This window comes from Macaca thibetana, chromosome 14, assembly GCF_024542745.1.
Source record: "Macaca thibetana thibetana isolate TM-01 chromosome 14, ASM2454274v1, whole genome shotgun sequence".
Classification (NCBI taxonomy): Eukaryota; Metazoa; Chordata; class Mammalia; order Primates; family Cercopithecidae; genus Macaca; species Macaca thibetana.
This window is the reverse complement of record NC_065591.1, coordinates 121587196-121605332: the sequence shown is the minus strand read 5'-3', so window position 1 is coordinate 121605332 and position 18137 is coordinate 121587196. Positions and strand designations below refer to the sequence as shown.

General features: G+C 39.9%; 1 protein-coding gene across 9 annotated transcripts in view; it reads left to right on the top strand.

Annotated features, from left to right (window-relative positions):
• The window catches only part of ZBTB44 (zinc finger and BTB domain containing 44), a 75330-nt gene that overhangs the window by 43860 nt on the left and 13333 nt on the right, over positions 1-18137 (top strand). For all 9 annotated transcript variants that reach the window (XR_007719167.1, XM_050755969.1, XM_050755966.1 and 6 more), the window contains one exon: positions 15905-15989. Coding sequence is in view for 7 of the 9 variants with exons in the window: in XM_050755969.1 (XP_050611926.1) it covers positions 15905-15989 (85 nt within the window). In the remaining 2 variants the exon portion in view is untranslated. The remainder of the gene's footprint in view (positions 1-15904; positions 15990-18137) is intronic.

Genomic DNA, 18137 nt, shown 5'->3' with positions numbered 1-18137 from the left:
TCCAGCATCTGTTGTTTCCAGACTTTTTAATGATCGCCATTCTAACTGGTGTGAGATGGTATCTCATTGTGGTTTTGATTTGCATTTCTCCGATGACCAGTGATGATGAGCTTTTTTTCGTATGTTTGTTGGCTGCATAAATGTCTTCTTTTGAGAAGTGTCTGTTCATATCCTTCGCCCACTTTTTGATGGGATTGTTTATTTTTTTCTTGTAAATTTGTTTAAGTTCTTTGTAGATTCTGGATATTAGACCTTTGTCAGATGGATAGATTGCAAAAATTTTCTCCCATTCTGTAGATTGCCTGGTCACTCTGATGATAGTTTCTTTTGCTGTGCAGAAGCTCTTTTGTTTAATTGGGTTCCATTTGTCAGTTTTGGCTTTTGTTGCAATTGCTTTTGGTGCTTTAGTCATAAAGTCTTTGCCCATGCCTGTGTCCTGAATGGTATTGCCTATGTTTTCTTCTAGGGTTTTTATAGTTTTAGGTCTTACGTTTAAGTATTTAATCCATCGAGTTAATTTTTGTATAAGGTGTAAGGAAGGGGTCCAGTTTCAGTTTTCTGCGTATGGCTAGCCAGTTTTCCCAGCACCATTTATTAAGTAGGGAATCCTTTCCCCATTGATTGTTTTTGTCAGGTTCGTCGAAGATCAGATGGTTGTAGATGTGTGGTGTTATTTCTGAGGGCTCTGTTCTGTTCCATTGGTCTATATCTCTGTTTTGGTACCAGTACCATGCTGTTTTGGTTACTGTAGACTTGTAGTATAAAGTCAGGTAGCATGATGCCTCCAGCTTTGTTCTTTTTTCTTAGGGTTGTCTTGGCTATGTGGGCTTTTTTTTGTTTCCATATGAAATTTAAAGTAGTGTTTTTTGGTTCTGTGTAGAAAGTCAGTGGTAGCTTGATGGGAATAGCATTGGATCTATAAATTACTTTGGGCAGTATGACCATTTTCACAATACTGATTCTTCCTATCCATGAGCATGGAATTTTTTTCCATTTGTTTGTGTCCTCTCTTATTTCCTCGAGCAGTGATTTGTAGTTCTCCTTGAAGAGATGCTTCACGTCCCTTGTAAGTTGTGGTTTTGGGTATTTTGTTTTCTTTGTAGCAATTGTGAATGGGAGTTCACTCATAATTTGGCTCTCTGCTTGTCTATTATTGGTGTATAGGAATACTTGTGATTTTTGCACATTGATTTTGTATCCTGAGATTTTGCTGAAATTGTTTATCAGCTTTAAGGAGTTTTGGGGCTGAGACAGTGGGGTTTTCTAAATATACAATCATGTCATCTGCAAACAGAGACAATTTGACTTTCTCTCTTCTTATTTGAATACCCTTGACTTCCTCTCTTCCTATTTGAATACTCTTTCTTTCTCTTGGCTGATTGCTCTGGCCAGAACTTCAGTACTATGTTGAATAGGGGTGGTGAGAGAGGGCATCCTTGTCTTGTGCCAGTTTTCAAAGGGAACGCTTTCTGCTTTTACTCATTCAGTATGATACTGGCTATGGGTTTGTCATAAATAGCTCTTATTATTTTGAGATATGTTCCATCAATACCTAGTTTATTGAGAGTTTTTAGCATGAAGAGGTGTTGAATTTTTTAAATTTATTTTTAATTTATTTTTATTTTTTATTTAATTTAATTTTTTTTTTTTTTTGAGACAGAGTCTCATTCTGTCACCAGGCTGGAGTGCAGTGGCACGCACTGCAACGTCCCGCTCCTGGGTTCAAGCAGTTCCCCTACCTCAGCCTCCCGAGTAGCTGGGACTACAGAGGCGTGCCACCACACCCAGCTAATTTTTGTTTTTTTAGTAGAGATGGGATTTCACCATGTTGGCCAGGATTGTCTTGATGTCTTGACCTCATGATCCTCCCGCCTCAGCTCCCCAGAGTGCTGGGGTTACAGGTGTGAGCCACTGCACCCGGCCAGGGGTGTTGAATTTTATTGGAGACCTTTTCTGTGTCTATTGAGATAATTGTGGTTTTTGTCATTGGTTCTGTCTTATGTGATGGATTACGTTTATTGATTTGCATATGTTGAACCAGCCTTGCGTTCCAGGCATGAAGCCAACTCGATCCTGGTGGATAAGCTTTTTGATGTTCTGCTGGATTCAGTTTGCCAGTATTTTATTGAGGATTTTCACATCGATGTTCATCAGGGACATCGCCCTGAAATTTTCTTTTTTGTTGTTGTCCCTCTGCCAGGTTTTGGCATCAGGATGTTGCTGGCCTCATAAAATGAGTTAGGGAGGAGTCCCTCTTTTTCTGTTGTTGGGAATGGTTTCAGAAGGAATGATACCAGGTTCTCTTCGTACCTCTGGTAGAATTCGGCTGTGAGTCTGTCTGGTCCTAGGCTTTTTTTGGTTGGTAGGCTATTTCAGGAGAGTTTTTAACATGAAGGAGTGTTGAAATTTTTTTTTTTTTTTTTTTTTTGAGGTTCTGCTTCAATTTCAGAACTTGTTATTAGTCTATTCAGGGATTCGACTTCTTCCTAGTTTAGTCTTGGGAGGGTGTATGGTCCAGGAATGTATCCATTTCTTCTTGATTTTCTAGTTTATTTGCATACAGGTGTTTACAGTATTCTCTGATGATAGTCTGTATTTCTGTGGGATCAGTGATGATATCCCTTTTATCATTTTTTATTGTGTCTATTTGATTATTCTCTCTCTTTTTATTAATCTGGCTAGCAGTCTATTTTGTTAATCTTTTCAAAACAGTTCCTGTATTCATTAATTTTTTGAAGGGTTTTTCATGTGTCTATCTCTTTTGGTTCTGCTCTGTTCTTAGTTATTTATTGTCTTCTGCTAGCTTTTGAATTTGTTTGCTCTTGCTTCTCTAGTTCTTTTAATTGTGATGTTAGGGTGTGGATTTTACATCTTTCCCACTGTCTGATGTGAGCATTTAGTGCTGTAAATTTTCCTCTCAACACTGCTTTTAGCATATCCCAGAGATTCTGGTACGTTGTCTCTTTGTTCTCATTGGTTTCAGAGAACTTTGTTATTTCTGCCTTAATTTCGTTATTTACCTAGTGGTCATTCAGGAGCAGGTTGTTTAGTTCCCTGTAGTTGTGCAGTTTTGAGTGAGTTTCCTAATCCTGAGTTGTAATTTGATTGCACTGTGGTCTGAGAGGCTGTTATGATTTCCGTTCTTTTGCATTTGCTTCCAATTATGTGGTCTGTTTTAGAGTAAGTGCTGTGTGGTACTGAGAAGAATATATATTCTGTTGATTTGTGGTGGAGAGTTCTGTAGCTGTCTATTAGGTCTGCTTGGTCCAGAGCTAAGTTCAAGTCCTGAATATCCTTGTTAATTTTCTGTCTCGTTGATCTGTCTAATATTGACAGTGGGGGGTTCAAGTCTCCCACTGTTATTGTGTGGGAATCTGAGTCTCTTTGTAGGTCTCTAAGAACTTGTTTTATGAATCTGGGTGCTCCTGTATTGGGTACGTATATATTTAGGATAGTTAGCTCTTCTTGTTGCGTTGATCCCTTTGCCATTATGTAATGCCCTTCTTTGTCTTTTTTGATCTTTGTTGGTTTAAAGACTGTTTTATCAGAGACTATGATTGCAACCCCCACTTTTTTTTTCCTTTTCATTTGCTTGGTAAATATTCCTCCATCCCTTTATTTTGAGTCTGTGTGTGTCTTTGACCCATGTGAGATGAGTCTCCTGAACACAGCACACCAATGGGTCTTGACTCTTTATCCAATTTGTCAGTCTGTGTCTTTTAATTGGGGCATTTAGCCCATTTACATTTAAGGTTAATATTGTTATATGCAAATTTGATCCTGTCATCATGATGCTAGCTGTTTATTTTGTACATTAGTTGATGCAGTTTCTTTATGGTGTCATTGGTCTTTGTATTTTGGTGTGTTTTTGCAGTGGCTGGTACTAGTTTTTTCTTTCCATATTTAGTGCTTCCTTCAGGAGCTCTTGTAAGGCAAGCCTGGTGGTTACAAAATCCCTCAGCATTTGCTTGTCTGTAAAGGATTTTATTTCTCCTTCACTTATGAAACTTTGTCTGGATATGAAATTCTGGGTGGAAAATTCTTTAAGAATTTGAATATTGGCCCCCACTCTCTGCAGAGCGATCCACTGTTAGTCTGATGGCTTCCCTTTGTAGGTAACCTGACCTTTCTCTCTGACTGCCCTTAACATTTTTCCTTCATTTCAACCTTGGAGAATCTGACGATTATGTCTCCTGGGATTGCTCTTCTTGAGGAGTATCTTAGTGGTGTTCTCTGTATTTCCTAAATTTGAATGTTGGCCTGTCTTGCTAGATTGGGGAAGTTGTCCTGGATAATATCCTGAATTTGTTTCCAATTTAGTTCATTTCTCCCTGTCACTTTCAGGGACCCTAATCAATCGTAGGTTTGGTCTTTTCACGTAGTCCCATATTGCTTGGAGGTTTTGTTTGTTCCTCTTCAATCTTTTTTTCTCTAATCCTGTCTTCATGCCTCATTTCAGTAAGTCTGTCTTCATTCTCTGATACTTTTTTTCCACTTGATCCATTCAGCTGTTGATAATTGTGTATGCTTTGTGAAGTGCTCATGCTGTGTTTTTCAGCTCTATCAGGTCATTTATGTTCTTCTGTAAACTGGTTATTCTAGTTAGCAATTCCTATAACCTTTTGTCAAGGTTCTTAGCTTCCTTGCATTGGGTTAGATAGAACATGCTCCGTTAGCGCAGAGGAGTTTGTTATTACCCACCTTCTGAAACCTACTTCTGTCGATTTATAAGATTCATTCTCTGTCCAGTTTTGTGCCCTTGCTGGAGAGGAGTTGCAATCATTGGAGAAGAGGCATTCTGGTTTTTGGAATTTTCAGCATTTTTGCGCTGGTTTTTCCTCATCTTGGTGGATTTATCTACCTTTGATCTTTGAGGCTGATGACCTTGGGATGGGTTTGGATGGGGTTTCTGTGTGGAGGTTTTATTTGTTGATGTTGATGTCATTGCTTTCTGTTTGTTAGTTTTTCTTCCAACAGGCCCCTCTTTTGAAGGTCTGCTGCAGTTTCCTGGAGGTCCACACCAGACCCTATTTGCCTGGGTATCACCAGCAGAGGCTGCAGAACAGCAAAGATTGCTGCCTGCTCCTTCCTCTGGAAGCTTCATCCCAGAGGGGCACCAGCCTGATGCCAGCTGGAGCTCTCCTGTATGAAGTGACTGTCACCCCTGTTGGGAGGTCTCTCCCAGTCAGGAGGCACGGGGGTCAGGGACCCACTTGAGGAGGCAGTCGGACCCTTAGCAGAGGTTGAGTGCTGTGCTGGTAGAACCCCCCTTGTCAGTATCCACTGCTCTCTTCAGAACCTGCAGGCAGGGACGTTTAAGTCCACTGAAGCTGCGCCCACAACCGCCCCTTCCCCCAGGTGCTCTGTCCCAGTGAGATGGGATTTTTATCTGTAAGCCCCTGACTGGGGCTGCTGTCTTTCTTTCAGAGATACCCTGCCCAGTGAAGAGGAATCTAAAGAGGCAGTCTGGCCACAGCCACCGTGCCGCACCGTGTTGAGTTCTGCCTAGTCGGAACTTCCAGGCCTTTTTAGCAGTGTCAGGAGAAGACCACCTACTCAAGCCTCAGTAATGGCGGCTGCCCCTCCCCCGACCAAGCTTGATCGTCCCAGGTCAACTTCAGACTGCTGTGCTGGCAGTGAGAATATCAAGCCAGTGGTTCTTAGCTTGCTGGGCTCTGTGGGAGTGGGACCTGCTGAGTAAGACCACTTGGCTCCCTAGCTTCAGCCCCCTTTGCAGGGGAGTGAATGGTTCTGTCTCGCTGGGGTTCCAGGTACCACTGGCATACAAAAAAAGAAGAGCTAGCTTGGTGTCTGCCCAAACTAACCACCTGGTTTTGTGCTTGAAACCCAGGGCCCTGGTGATGTAGCACACGAGGGAATCTCCTGGTCTGCGAATTGCAAAAACTTCCTGGGTGAGGCAATGCCCCACCCTGCTTCTGCTCGCCCTCTGTGGGCTGCACCCACTGCCTAACTAGTCCCAGTGAGATGAACAGGGTGCCTCATTGGAAATGCAGACACCCGCCTTCTGTGTCGGTCTCACTGAGAGCTACAGACTGGAGCTGTTCCTATTCAGTCATCTTGCCAGCAGCCAAAACGTAGTGTCTTTTTGGGAGAAATAATTTCATCCACAGCAACCACTGAAGTTCATATTCCTGAATTGGGGTCAAAATAGTTTTGCAGAATTTACATGAACACACATCCAACAAAAGATTTAATTTGAAGAAATCATAGCTATTTGTTGATACAGCCAAGTTTTTAGTAAACTACCAGAGTAAGTAATTGAAAACACCTTGGTACCTTCTGAATAACAAACTGCCTACTGAATAATTATAATTTTAATCATTTAAGGAAGTAGAAACCCAAATATTTATCTAAACATCTAAGATATTTAGTTAGGCATGTGAAATAGTCATTCTTTACCACTCCCAAGTACATATAATCAGTTCAGGTTTTGCCTTTATGATAGTTTTGTTTTTGTTTGAGACTGAGTCTCGCTGTGTCACCCAGGCTGGAATGCAGTAGCATGATCACAGCTCACTATAACCTCCGCCTCCCAGGTTCAAGCAATTCTCCTGCCTCAGCCTCCCAAGTAGCTGGGACTACAGGCACACGCCACCACACCTGGCTAATATTTGTATTTTTAGTAGAGACGGAGTTCCACCATGTGGGCCAAGTTGGTCTCAAACTCCTTACCTCAAGTGAGCCACTCACCTCAGCCTCCCAAAGTGCTGGGATTACAGGCCTGAACCACTGCGCCCAGCCCTTTATGATGTTATTAACAAGAGTTAATGAGTAGAACAAACCTTTCAGTTATGTAAGTAGAATCTGTTACCTATATATTATTATAAAAGGATTCTATAAAGCGGACATGGGAACCACTCTGATGTGAATATCATATAATCAGATAATCCCAGTGTGGTTTGTTTCTTGTGTTTTTTTGTTTTTGTTTTTTGTGGTTTTTTGAGCCAGGATCTTGCCCTGTTGCTCAGGCTGGAGTGCTGTGGTGTGATTTTAGCTCACTGCAGCCTCTGCCTCCTGAGTTCAAGTGATTCTCCTGCCTCAGCCTCCCGAATAGCTGGGATTACAGGTACCTGCCAACACGCCTGGCTAATTTTTGTGTTTTTAGTAGAGACGGAGTTTCACCATGTGGGCCAGGCTGGTCTCAAACTCCTGACCTCAAGTGATCTGCCTGCCTCAGCCTCCCAAAGTGCTGAGATTACAGGCGTGAGCCACCATGCCCGACTCCAATGTGATTCTTTTTCCTTGCCATCATGGCACATGTACTAATCACTCTCAACAAACTTATCTTAACTCCAAACTTGCATACTAAAACAAAACCGTACAGAAAAAAAAGTAAATTTCTTGGGGGATTGAAGGCAGTCAGTAAATTTGAGAGGGAGAAAAGCAAGATGCGCATGGTACTTTTTCCACTGTAAGTTCCATAAGAGGACTTAATTTTACTTACTAATTTGTTAAAGAACATCTCTGAGAGGTGTCTTGTCTTTCTAGTAATGGGGAGAATATAATGTTTGTATATTATTTTCAAATTTTCAAAATAATAATTTGATTATCCGTGAAATTAGTTCAGATAGGATTTTACCTGCTGTTTTAGGTTCCCTTTGTTGCCCCTTGCCCATGGAAAGGGTGTAAAATTCAGTATCCTTAACTTGCAGCAAATAAAAGCAATAAATACAACACATTTAAAGGAGAAAAAAGACTGCTGGTTTTAGGTTGTGCCTTGGTACTTAAAAACATGACTCCCTAGTCCTTCCTAACCCCATCCCCACTCCTAGGCAAACCACTGTTAATATTAATAATTGCGTATTCTGGATATTTTATATCAGTGGTATTATGATATAATACAATTATGAAATACGTGGGGTTTTTTTGTTTTTTGTTTTTTATTTTCCCTCACTGGCTTCTGTCATTACCATAACGTTTTCACAGTTCCTCTGTGTTATACCTTGTAAAGTTTTGAAATGGTTTTGCCAGTCAAAGATCTGAACTTGGCCTCCAGGGCCAGTTCAGATGAACTAATCCAACCTATGTTCATCCCCTCGTTATAGTTTATTTCTCTTGTAGACTCTAAACACAGTAGGCAGGCAGGCAGATGATCTTCAGAGCGGGTGTTAGTCTAGAAAACAATTTCACCAAAGAGCAACACAATCTGAATAACCAAAATATTTTCGAAAAACTTTCTAGGAAAACAAAGCAAACCTGACAGTGAAGGGCTTCATTGAACTATTTGAGCTTAATTCAGCATGAACTTACATCCCAGCAAGGGCAGGTGGCACCTCAAAAGGGATTTTATATCTGCCTTCTCATCAAGGATCCCAGGACGAAGCAACAAGGGCTTTTAGTTGAATCTCAGTGGATCTTCATTTCTGCCAGGGCCCTATAGCCGAAGACCACCTGTGATTGAACAAGTTGAGTTTGTTGCTCATTTGCAGCAAGGGTGATTATCCACCATGGGTTTTTTAGGGCTGGTTCTCAGTAAGAAGGTGTTAAAAAGGCCTTAGCACAGGATTTGGCCTTGTATTGGGTGATTTCAGGGATGCCTACTCTCTGTCAGGGAGGGTTCAAGGAAGTGAGTTTTGCTCAGGACTGGTGATGTCAGAAAGAGAGATTTCTATTACTGAATATCTTTATAAATATTACCTAGGAATGCAGACTAAAGTGAATCTATAGCAGTAGTGACTGTTTAGCTGGAGATAGATGGGGATGACTGGCATGTTTGTGATTGCACAAATAAAAGTATTTTTTAGTCTCACTGTAATAGGGATCACAGTGACTTGATCTTCTGTTGTTTCCTGAGACTGTTTATGTTCCCCAGGAGAATACTATGGCTGTAAGGACCAGACCCCACCCCTAAGTGAGTGCCAAGCCTGTTTCTGAATGTTAGAAGATGCTTCTCTTTTTCAAGTATGAAGTGAGATCTTATATTGAAAACCTTTTAGAACAATGCCTGGCACATGGAAAATACTCAATAGGAGATGACCACTGTAATTACTTTTCCAAAGGGATCTTTGTAAGTGTCTTGAAGACCTAAACAGTAGCAGCAGCAACTTGAGTTTGATGCAACAGAAGCTGTCATACAGCACTTGTAATTGGGGAGAGAGTGGACTCAGTCTTGATAAGCTAGCCCTTAACTGTACAAAGCTGATTGTCTCTATGAATCAGTTTTACTGTTTCACAAGGTGAAAACCATCTGACCAGAATCCTTAGCCTCTCACTACCACTGAGAACAGACTCTCTATAGGGTAGAAAAGAAACTTCATTTTAAGAATTTAAGAAACATCACTGTCACCTCAGGAAAGTAATATTGTGCACATATATGTGTATATATATGTGTGTGTGTATATATACGTGTGTGTGTTTATTCTGCTGTTAAATCAGTTTAACTGAAATTCCAATTCATATGATTACTTGCGTTGTTTGCAAAAACCATCATTTCAAGAAAAAGAGTTACACAAAATTTATTTTTTGCTGATAGTTGCGTAAGTGATATAACACTATGTGTTTACCTCCACAGTATACATAGAATTCTAAGAGTCTGTTTTAACTCATTTAGCTTGGAATGGTTTTCATTTTTAGCTGTTGGTGCATTCAGTAGCCATGAGTGAGGGAAAGTAGTTTTGCTTTGCTTTGCGTGCTCACTATCCATTGAATTAGGGGATCTAGACATTTTAGAATGTAGAGATGGATTTGTTTTAAGAAGGACCATGTAGTTAGATGTATCTTGTACTGCATTTTAGTTCTTTTAGACCAGCTTTTTAAACAAACCTTTGAAGGTACTAGAATCAGTCCCAGACAGTGTGGTTTTTATTCTCACCTCACCAAGAGTCCACTCCCTCCTAGAAAGAGTATGGCCTGCCTGATAGTGAGAAGCCAATGTCAGTTAGATCAATCTTCTTCGCCTAACCTTATCATAACTCCAGGCATTTTTTTTGCCAAGGCTTTGCCTATAAGCTTTAATATTGTCTGTGCTCTGAATAAGTTCAGAATACTGTAAAATAGATCTTTATGTCCATGGGACCAAGTCTAATTACTGGCGTTTTTCCAGTTTTTTATCCCAGGACAGATTGAAATGTTAATGTTTATTTCTCTTTTCTTTAAGGGAAAAACTGAGAATGGGAAGATACTGACAAGTAAACAGTTCTTTCTTAAAATGCAGCATTATCAGGTTCTCTGTCCTACATGTGGATTAAAAACGAGTCAGAAGAACCCGGGAATAAGTTGCATAAGTAGACATAGGGGAAAAGCGGAAATGCCGTTTGATAGTAAGGGAAAGAAAAGACACACACAGAAATGCTACACACACACCAGAAGGGATGGAATGGGGAGACCAGAAAGAATGGGGGTGCAATTGCGGATGAATGTAAACACACATAGTCCTGCGTATTTTCAAAAGCCTTAGAGTATATGCACGTATTAGAACACAGTATAATAATGAGCGTTAGGATTGTGGTGAGTCATCAAGAAACAAAAAATAATTCATATTTGGTAGCCTTCATTTAGGAAGTCAAGGCAAAACGTAACCCTGTCACAAATTTTCCAGTACAAGTGATTAAATAAAGTAAGTTTGGATGCCTTAAAATTTAGTTTTTTAAAAAATTGTATACTTAAGTGGATAATTTACCTGTTTCCTAATGACAGCAATTCAAGTGTTCCAAAGAGGGAAACTTAAGTATTAGATTCCAAATTTTCATCAGAAGGAAATTTCATCCCATATGTTCATTAGCAGATGATATTTATTAAATGTTCGCATGTATATGGTGGTGTACAAACTGTTACAGTTAGTACATTTTCATTTTCATTAAAATATTATAACCAAAAGCTTGTTTGGTGTTAAAAGACCGAAATTCTCAGAGGCTCAGATTTGTTCATTTGGTGCAACACAGCTAATTTGTGTTCAGTAAAGAAATTGGCAGAGTTCATTACCTAATGAGAATAAGCTAGGTGGTTTGAGTCTGCTGTCCCACCACAAACAACAAATTTTAAGTTTTTAAAAATTCACCTTTAAACTGTTTGAAAAGCTGAAAAGATGGCTAAGGAACTGCAAGGTTAAATTAGGAGAGAAAGCCTGGCCCAAGGAGGCAAGTAGATCATCAGAGCACTAAAATCAGTTTTGCCTTTAAGATATTTGCCAAAACACAAATGGGCTTTGGTTGATCAACTCAAAGAGCAGGAGAAATGAAACAAAGCTCAGAGCGTGTAAAGTTGTAAAGTCTTGAAAAGTTGCCCCACACATTAAGCAGGGAGTAGGTTTACATTAGAACTAAACCTGCTCCCTGCTTAATGTGTGTATTGTAGCACATACCTGATTAGTAATAATTTAAAAATCCAGTAATACCAAGAGTTGGTAAGGATATGGAGCAACACAACTCTGATATACTGCTAGCAGTGATGCAAATTTAGTACCATCATTTTGGAAAAGAATTTAGTGTTTTCTAATAAGGTTGAAGATAAATGTATTCAGTGACCTGGCAGCTCCATTCCTGCATATACACCACTTCCATTCCTGAGTATATACCATGGAGAAAGCATGCTCGTTTGCATTGTCCTTTGGGATAGCACTATCAGAACTAAACCTGCTCCCTGTCCTCCAAACTCCAGGGGACTGTAGAAAAACCTGCCTGGGCAGTGAGCAGACTAGAAAAGGAAAAAGGAAAACACATCCCTGAGAAGTTACTGCTGGCCCACTTACAGATTGGTACAACACAGACTTTGAGTGGGTAGGCCAAGGAATCTCAAACAGTGAATCTCATATAGATAATGCTGCCCAGGAACCTAGCAGAAGCAAACGTAAAACTTCTCTGGAAAAGGGCATATGTATCCTTACCTCAGCAACTCACTTTCCTACAAATAATTTTCAAGGGCAATAACCAGTTGAAAAATTACCAGAGCACTCAAGAAAACAAGGCAGAGAGAGAACTAACCGGAAAAAAAAAATGTGTTTTTTAAATGCAGCAGAAATACATGAACATAGCCAATTGGCATACTTTTCAAGCACAGATATAAAATAAATAAGCTTACTGTATTTAACAAAATAAACACAAACAATGATTGCAGAGAACAGTAAACTGTAAAAAGTGGCATAGCAGATTTAAGGAGTACCAAATGGGACTTTTAGAAAAGAAAAATGATAACCAAAATTAAAATCTCCGTGAACATTTTGGCAGCACATTGCACTCAACAGAAGAGAGAATTAGGAAATTAAAAGATAAACTAGAAGAAATTACTTCACTGCTACACAGAGAGAGAGACAGTGGTGGAAACTGCAGTAGCAAAGTGGAGAAGGGTGTGGAAAACAACAAATGTAGGTTTGATGGAAGCTCTAAAGAGAGAGGAGAGAATGGCTGAGAATTTTCCAGATTTGGTGAAAGACATCAGTCCCAAACAGGAGTAGTGAAAAGAAACACAGACCTAGACACATTGTAGAGAAAATTCAGGGGGAAAAAAAAATTTTAAAGACATTACCTTCAAAAGAATATGACTTTTTAATACCACCAGAAGCCAGTGGGATGATATCCTCAGTATACTGAAAGAAAATAACTCCCAGTCTAGATTTCTTTTTTTTTTTTTTTTTTGAGACGGAGTCTAGCTCTGTCACTCAGGCTAGAGTGCAGTGGCACAATCTCGGCTCACTGCCAGCTCCGCCTCCCGGGTTCACGCCATTCTCCTGCCTCAGCCTCCCGAGTAGCTGGGACCACAGGCGCCTGCCACCACGCCTGGCTAATTTTTTTTATTTTTAGTAGAGACGGGGTTTCACCATGTTAGCCAGGATGGTCTCCATCTCCTGACTTCGTGATGCGCCCACCTTGGCCTCCCAAAGTGCTGGGATTACAGGCGTGAGCTGCCATGCCCAGCTCCCAGTCTAGATTTCTACACAGAGTAAAAATATATTTCAAGAATGAATTATATTTGAAAAATATATAAATGAAATATAATTATCTTTGAAAATATATAAATGAAATATATCTTCAAACAAAAAGAATTGATCATCAGCAAGTCATTGCCAAAAAAGTTCTAAAGAATAGACTTTTGGCAGAAGTAAAGTGAGCATGGATGGGAGGATTCATTTGCAAGAATGAACAGCAAAGGAAGAGGTAAATATGAGAACATGTATATATGATCATGTCTACGGGGCTTAAATCAGAACAAAGAAATAAAATATCAGACAATTTGTAAATGGCAGGACAGAAGTGGTGGAAAATGGAGTTAAAGCTTCTAGGATCTTTGTATTATCCAGAAGGAAGTAAAGTAAACTTTAGACTTTGAAAAACGAAGTATATCTCTAATTTCTAAGGCAACCAGTAAAAATAAATAGGAAAATATGTGCAACTTCTAAACGAATAGAAGGGGAGAAATGGAAGATTTATTTCCACTTATATTCAACAAGCTGATTCGCAAATATATATAGGAATGCAGAAGGCAAAAAAATAGCCAGAATGTTCAGAAAGCAAATGAACAAGGTCGGAGGACTTTCTCTACTTGATAGCAAGATCTATTATAAAGCTACGGTAACTAAAGATTGGCATTAATACAAGGGACAGATAAGCAGATGGAACTAGTATAAAACCCAAAAACAGACCTATATATTTATGTATACATGACATACGACAGAGGTGGCACTGCAGAGCAGAGGGCAGACCTTTCGTGACACGTTCAGTCACAAAGTCAACTTAGATGGGTTAAAGAAAAAGCATAAGGCAAAACATGAATTTTTTTCGTAAGATAATTTCACATAGGGAAATGTTTTTTTAAAAACAAGACCAAAGGCTGGGCACCATGGCTCACACCTGTAATCCCAGCACTTTGGAAGGCTGAATTGGGTGGATCACGAGGTCAGGAGATGGAGACCATCCTGGCTAACACGGTGAAACCCCATCTCTACTAAAAATACAAAAAATTAGCTGGGCGAGGTGGCGGGCACCTGTAGTCCCAGCTACTCGGGAGGCTGAGGCAGGAGAATGGCGTGAACCTGGGAGGCAGAGCTTGCAGTGAGCCAACGTCGCGCCACTGCACTCCAGCCTGGGCAACAGAGTGAGACTCCGTCTCAAAAAAAAAGAACCAAAAAGCCATAACAATGAGAAAAAAATTAAATTAAAATGTTAAACTTTTGGTCATCAGAAGCAGCCTTTAGAAAGGGTAAGAAAAAAAAAAAAAAGCCATGGGACGGGGAAAGATTTGTAGTATGTATCACTGACCAAGGGCTTATATACAAATTGTGAAAAGAACTCTTTTTAAAAAGGCAGACAACTCCGACATTTCACAAAAGAGGGAGGAAGGGAGATTCAATAAATATGTGAAACTAGATTCACCTCGGTAGTAATAAGGGAAATGGAAATGCAATTCAAACCACAATGAAATATTGTAACACACCAGATTGGTAAAAACCAGTGGTAATAACTTAAAAATCCAGCAATATTAAGTGTTGGTAAGGATGTAGAACAACATAACTTTGATATACTAGCAGTGATGTGAATTTAGTACAGTTACTCTGGAAAGAGTTTAGTATTTTCTATTTTCTTTTCTTTTTTTTTTTTTGAGACAGAGTCTCGCTCTGTCGCCCAGGCTAGAGTGCAGTGGCGCTATCTCAGCTCACTGCAAGCTCCGCCTCCCAGGTTCACACCATTCTCCTGCCTCAGCCTCCCCAGCAACTGGGACTACAGGCACCCGCCACCACGCCCAGCTAATTTTTTTGTATTTTTAGTAGAGACGGGGTTTCACCGGGTTAGCCAGGATGGTCTCGATCTCCTGACCTTGTGATCCGCCTGCCTTGGCCTCCCAAAGTGCTGGGATTACAGGCGTGAGCCACCGCGCCCGGCTTTGAGTTTAGTATTTTCTAATAAGGTTGAAGATAAATGTATTCAGTGACCTGGCAATTCCATTCCTACATATATACCACTTCCTTTCCTAAGTCTGTACCGTGGAGAAAAGCATGCTTATGTGCATTAAGGATATTCATAGCAGCATTGTTCTTAATAGCCAAAAATCTGTCCATGAAGAGTAAAATGGAAAATGGTGAATATTATAAACAATGAAAATAAACTTTGGTTACATGTAACAACGATGAGTCCACAACGTTGGAGGAAAGAAGCAAGACAAAAGAATATATATGGTGTGACCCAGTTTATATAAAACAGGCAACACTAAAAAGTATTGGTTATGGCAAGCCTCGGCAAACTTTCCTTTAAAGGCAAGATGATAACTATTTTAGACTTAACTGCCACGTAGTCTCTGTCACAACCAAAAGCTACTAAACTCTGCCACTGTAGGGCAGAAGCAGCCCTAGTCCAACCAAAGCTGTGTTCAGCAAGAACGAACACCTACTTTATGGATACTTGTATTCAAGATAAAATTACTTTTAAAAGTGAGGGAACGGGAGGAGGAAAATGGTAACCATAAGAAGCTTTTGGAGAAGGGAGGGATTTATGATCAGGGAAGGATGAATGTGGACTTCCAGGATGCTGGCAGTGCTTGCGTGTGGCTTGCGTGTGGAGGTTGCCCAGGTGTTCACTGTATCTTAAATTCTGTAAAAGTTGCACCACAAGTTGTATGTCTTAAGTTTTAAAAAATAAAAATTTCAGTGTTTCCTTAAATGGTTAATTATTCAGTTTTATGTGGATTTTTGTTTGCTTTTGAATTGCCCTGCTTACTTGCTGAAATGTGTCAAAGAAGTATTTCTAAAAGAACTTAAATAATATAAGACTATTATCTTCCATGTGATTTTTTAAAATCACAAACATTTAAAAACATAGAACACTACTTTGGATTAATAATTCAGGATATGACCACTAGATAATATATGTCAGAGGCTTAGATATAATATAGCTTTCAGTGACAGTCTTGGCTTGTTCACACCGAAGGATTACAGCTGTCGTCTTTCTCTTATTCCCAGGCTCAGTAGATGAAGGCGTTTCGGAGGGGTTGCCTACACTTCAAAGCTCGTCTAGCACTGCCGCTCCTCCAGATGATGACGACCGGTCAGTACTGACAGCATTTCGTTACCTCGTAGGGGTTGTGTTTACAACTCCAAATTCAAACATTTCATCTCAGAGTTGTAGAAGTGTATTACAACTTCACTTCAGTATACTTTTCAGAGTAATGAAGTAGCATCATCACATTATAAATTAGAGCACCTGTACAAGGCTTTTTTTTTTTTCCCAACGTTTCCAAAACTACCTAGTCCCGTTGCTTTAAATCATATCTGTATCAAGTGTTCGCAAACTATGAACCGCAGGCCAATTCCAGCCCACCACCTTTATTTGTAAATCAAGTATTATTGGAACACAACCACGCTCATTTGTTGACATGTTGTTTGTGGATGGCGGAGTTGAGTGGTTGAAACAGACTGTATGGTGTGCAAAGTCAGAATGTGTGCTGTATGGACTGCTGCGAAAAACGTCTGCCAAAGTCTGATCTGTATACCCATAACTCCCTCCCTGCTTGATATTTCCACATAAACGTACAAAGGGCATTTCACATTTAATAAGGCCAAGACAGAACTCTTGATTTCTGACTCTGTGTCTGAATCCTGCTTCTCCAGCCTTTCTCCCATTTCAGTGAGCATCATCATTATCCCCTAATTTCTCAAGCAAAATCTCTGAGGATTATTCTTAATCTTTTTTTCTTACCACTCTTCATCTCCCTCCTTGCTTAGTTAATCCTTAAATGAGTCCTGTTAACTCTGCCTATAAAACATATCCTTGTCTATTTTTCCAATCTGTACGGTAGCCACCCTACTCTTAAGTCACCCACCATCTTTTGCCTTGACTACTGCAATAGCCTTCCAACTAGCCTCTGATTGCATTCTTCCCCAGTTCGAATCCATTTTCCACGTAGCAGCCAAAATCATCTTTTCTTTTTTAATTAGTCAGATTATATCACTGTTTTAAGCTATAGATTCTTAACATTCTTTATTCATACCTAAAATCTATAGGCCTTGCTATGCCTTCTAAAGCCCTACATGATATGACTTCTGCCTAACTCCTTTCAGACTAGTCTCCCTCTTACACTACATTCTAGCCTCATAGACCTTTCACAGTTCCTGGAGTACTCCATATTTGTTCCTGCCTTTGGGCCATTCTGTCACTTTAGGACCTTTGCCTGAAAAGCTTGCTCTCTCAGTTTTCGCAGTGTTGGCTCCAGATTCTTGACCTTCAGATCACTGTCTTGGTATCAGTTCTCAAGGAGGCTTTTCCTGACCACCAGTCTCAAGCAGCACCCAATCACTATTAGATCCTTCTAATTTAATTCTCTGCTCTGATAATTTCCTTGATTATTTATTATCTGTGTCTCACCCACTGAATGTAGACTCCACTGAATGATTGCATTCTTCCTCAGAGAAGGTCCAGGACAATCTTAAAAACTGTATTTGTTGAAAACTTGAAAGATTCAAGGGACTCAAATTAGGTTTATTTTTCTCGAATAGCTAAACCTGGTAGGGGAGGTTATCAACCGGAATCATTTGTGGATTATTGAAAGCATAAACAAACAGCAGTGTGCCTAGACTCCTTAATTTCAAGTATTAATCAGGTTGTTTGTTCTGTGTTAGATACTGTTCTGCATGGTAGTAATATAGAGATAAGATATGCAGCCCCTTGCCTCAAGGAGCTCAGTCAATTTTGGAGGAAGTATAAGGATTGAAGATAGACAAACAGATTACCATAAGTGATCTGCAGAGCTCTGTTGCCCTGCATAGGAGGATGCCTACCGCAACCACTGAAAAATCAAAGACGGCTTCCCTGAGGAGCATGTGGCTTCCTAGCTACATTTCGTAAAATGAGTAGGCATTTGGTATAGGATATGTTTGGGGAGTATGACAACAAATGAGGCTAGAAAGGTACAGAGAGCTCAGATCATGAGGAATCGTGTATGCCTTGCAAAGGGGTTTGATTTTATTCTGAAGATAACAGCCATTGCAGAATTTTAGACAGGGGACTGATTTGATCAGATCGCTATGATACAGTGAGAGGGATGGATTAGAGGAGTGTGGAGCTAAATGGAGAGAGTTATTAACTCAGGCTTGTATTAATGAAGGCCTAAATTTAAGAAGTGGTTAGAAGGAAAGAATTGGCGAGATTAAGGACATCAAAGGTAAAATAGTTGATGATATGTTCTGTGGTTGTATG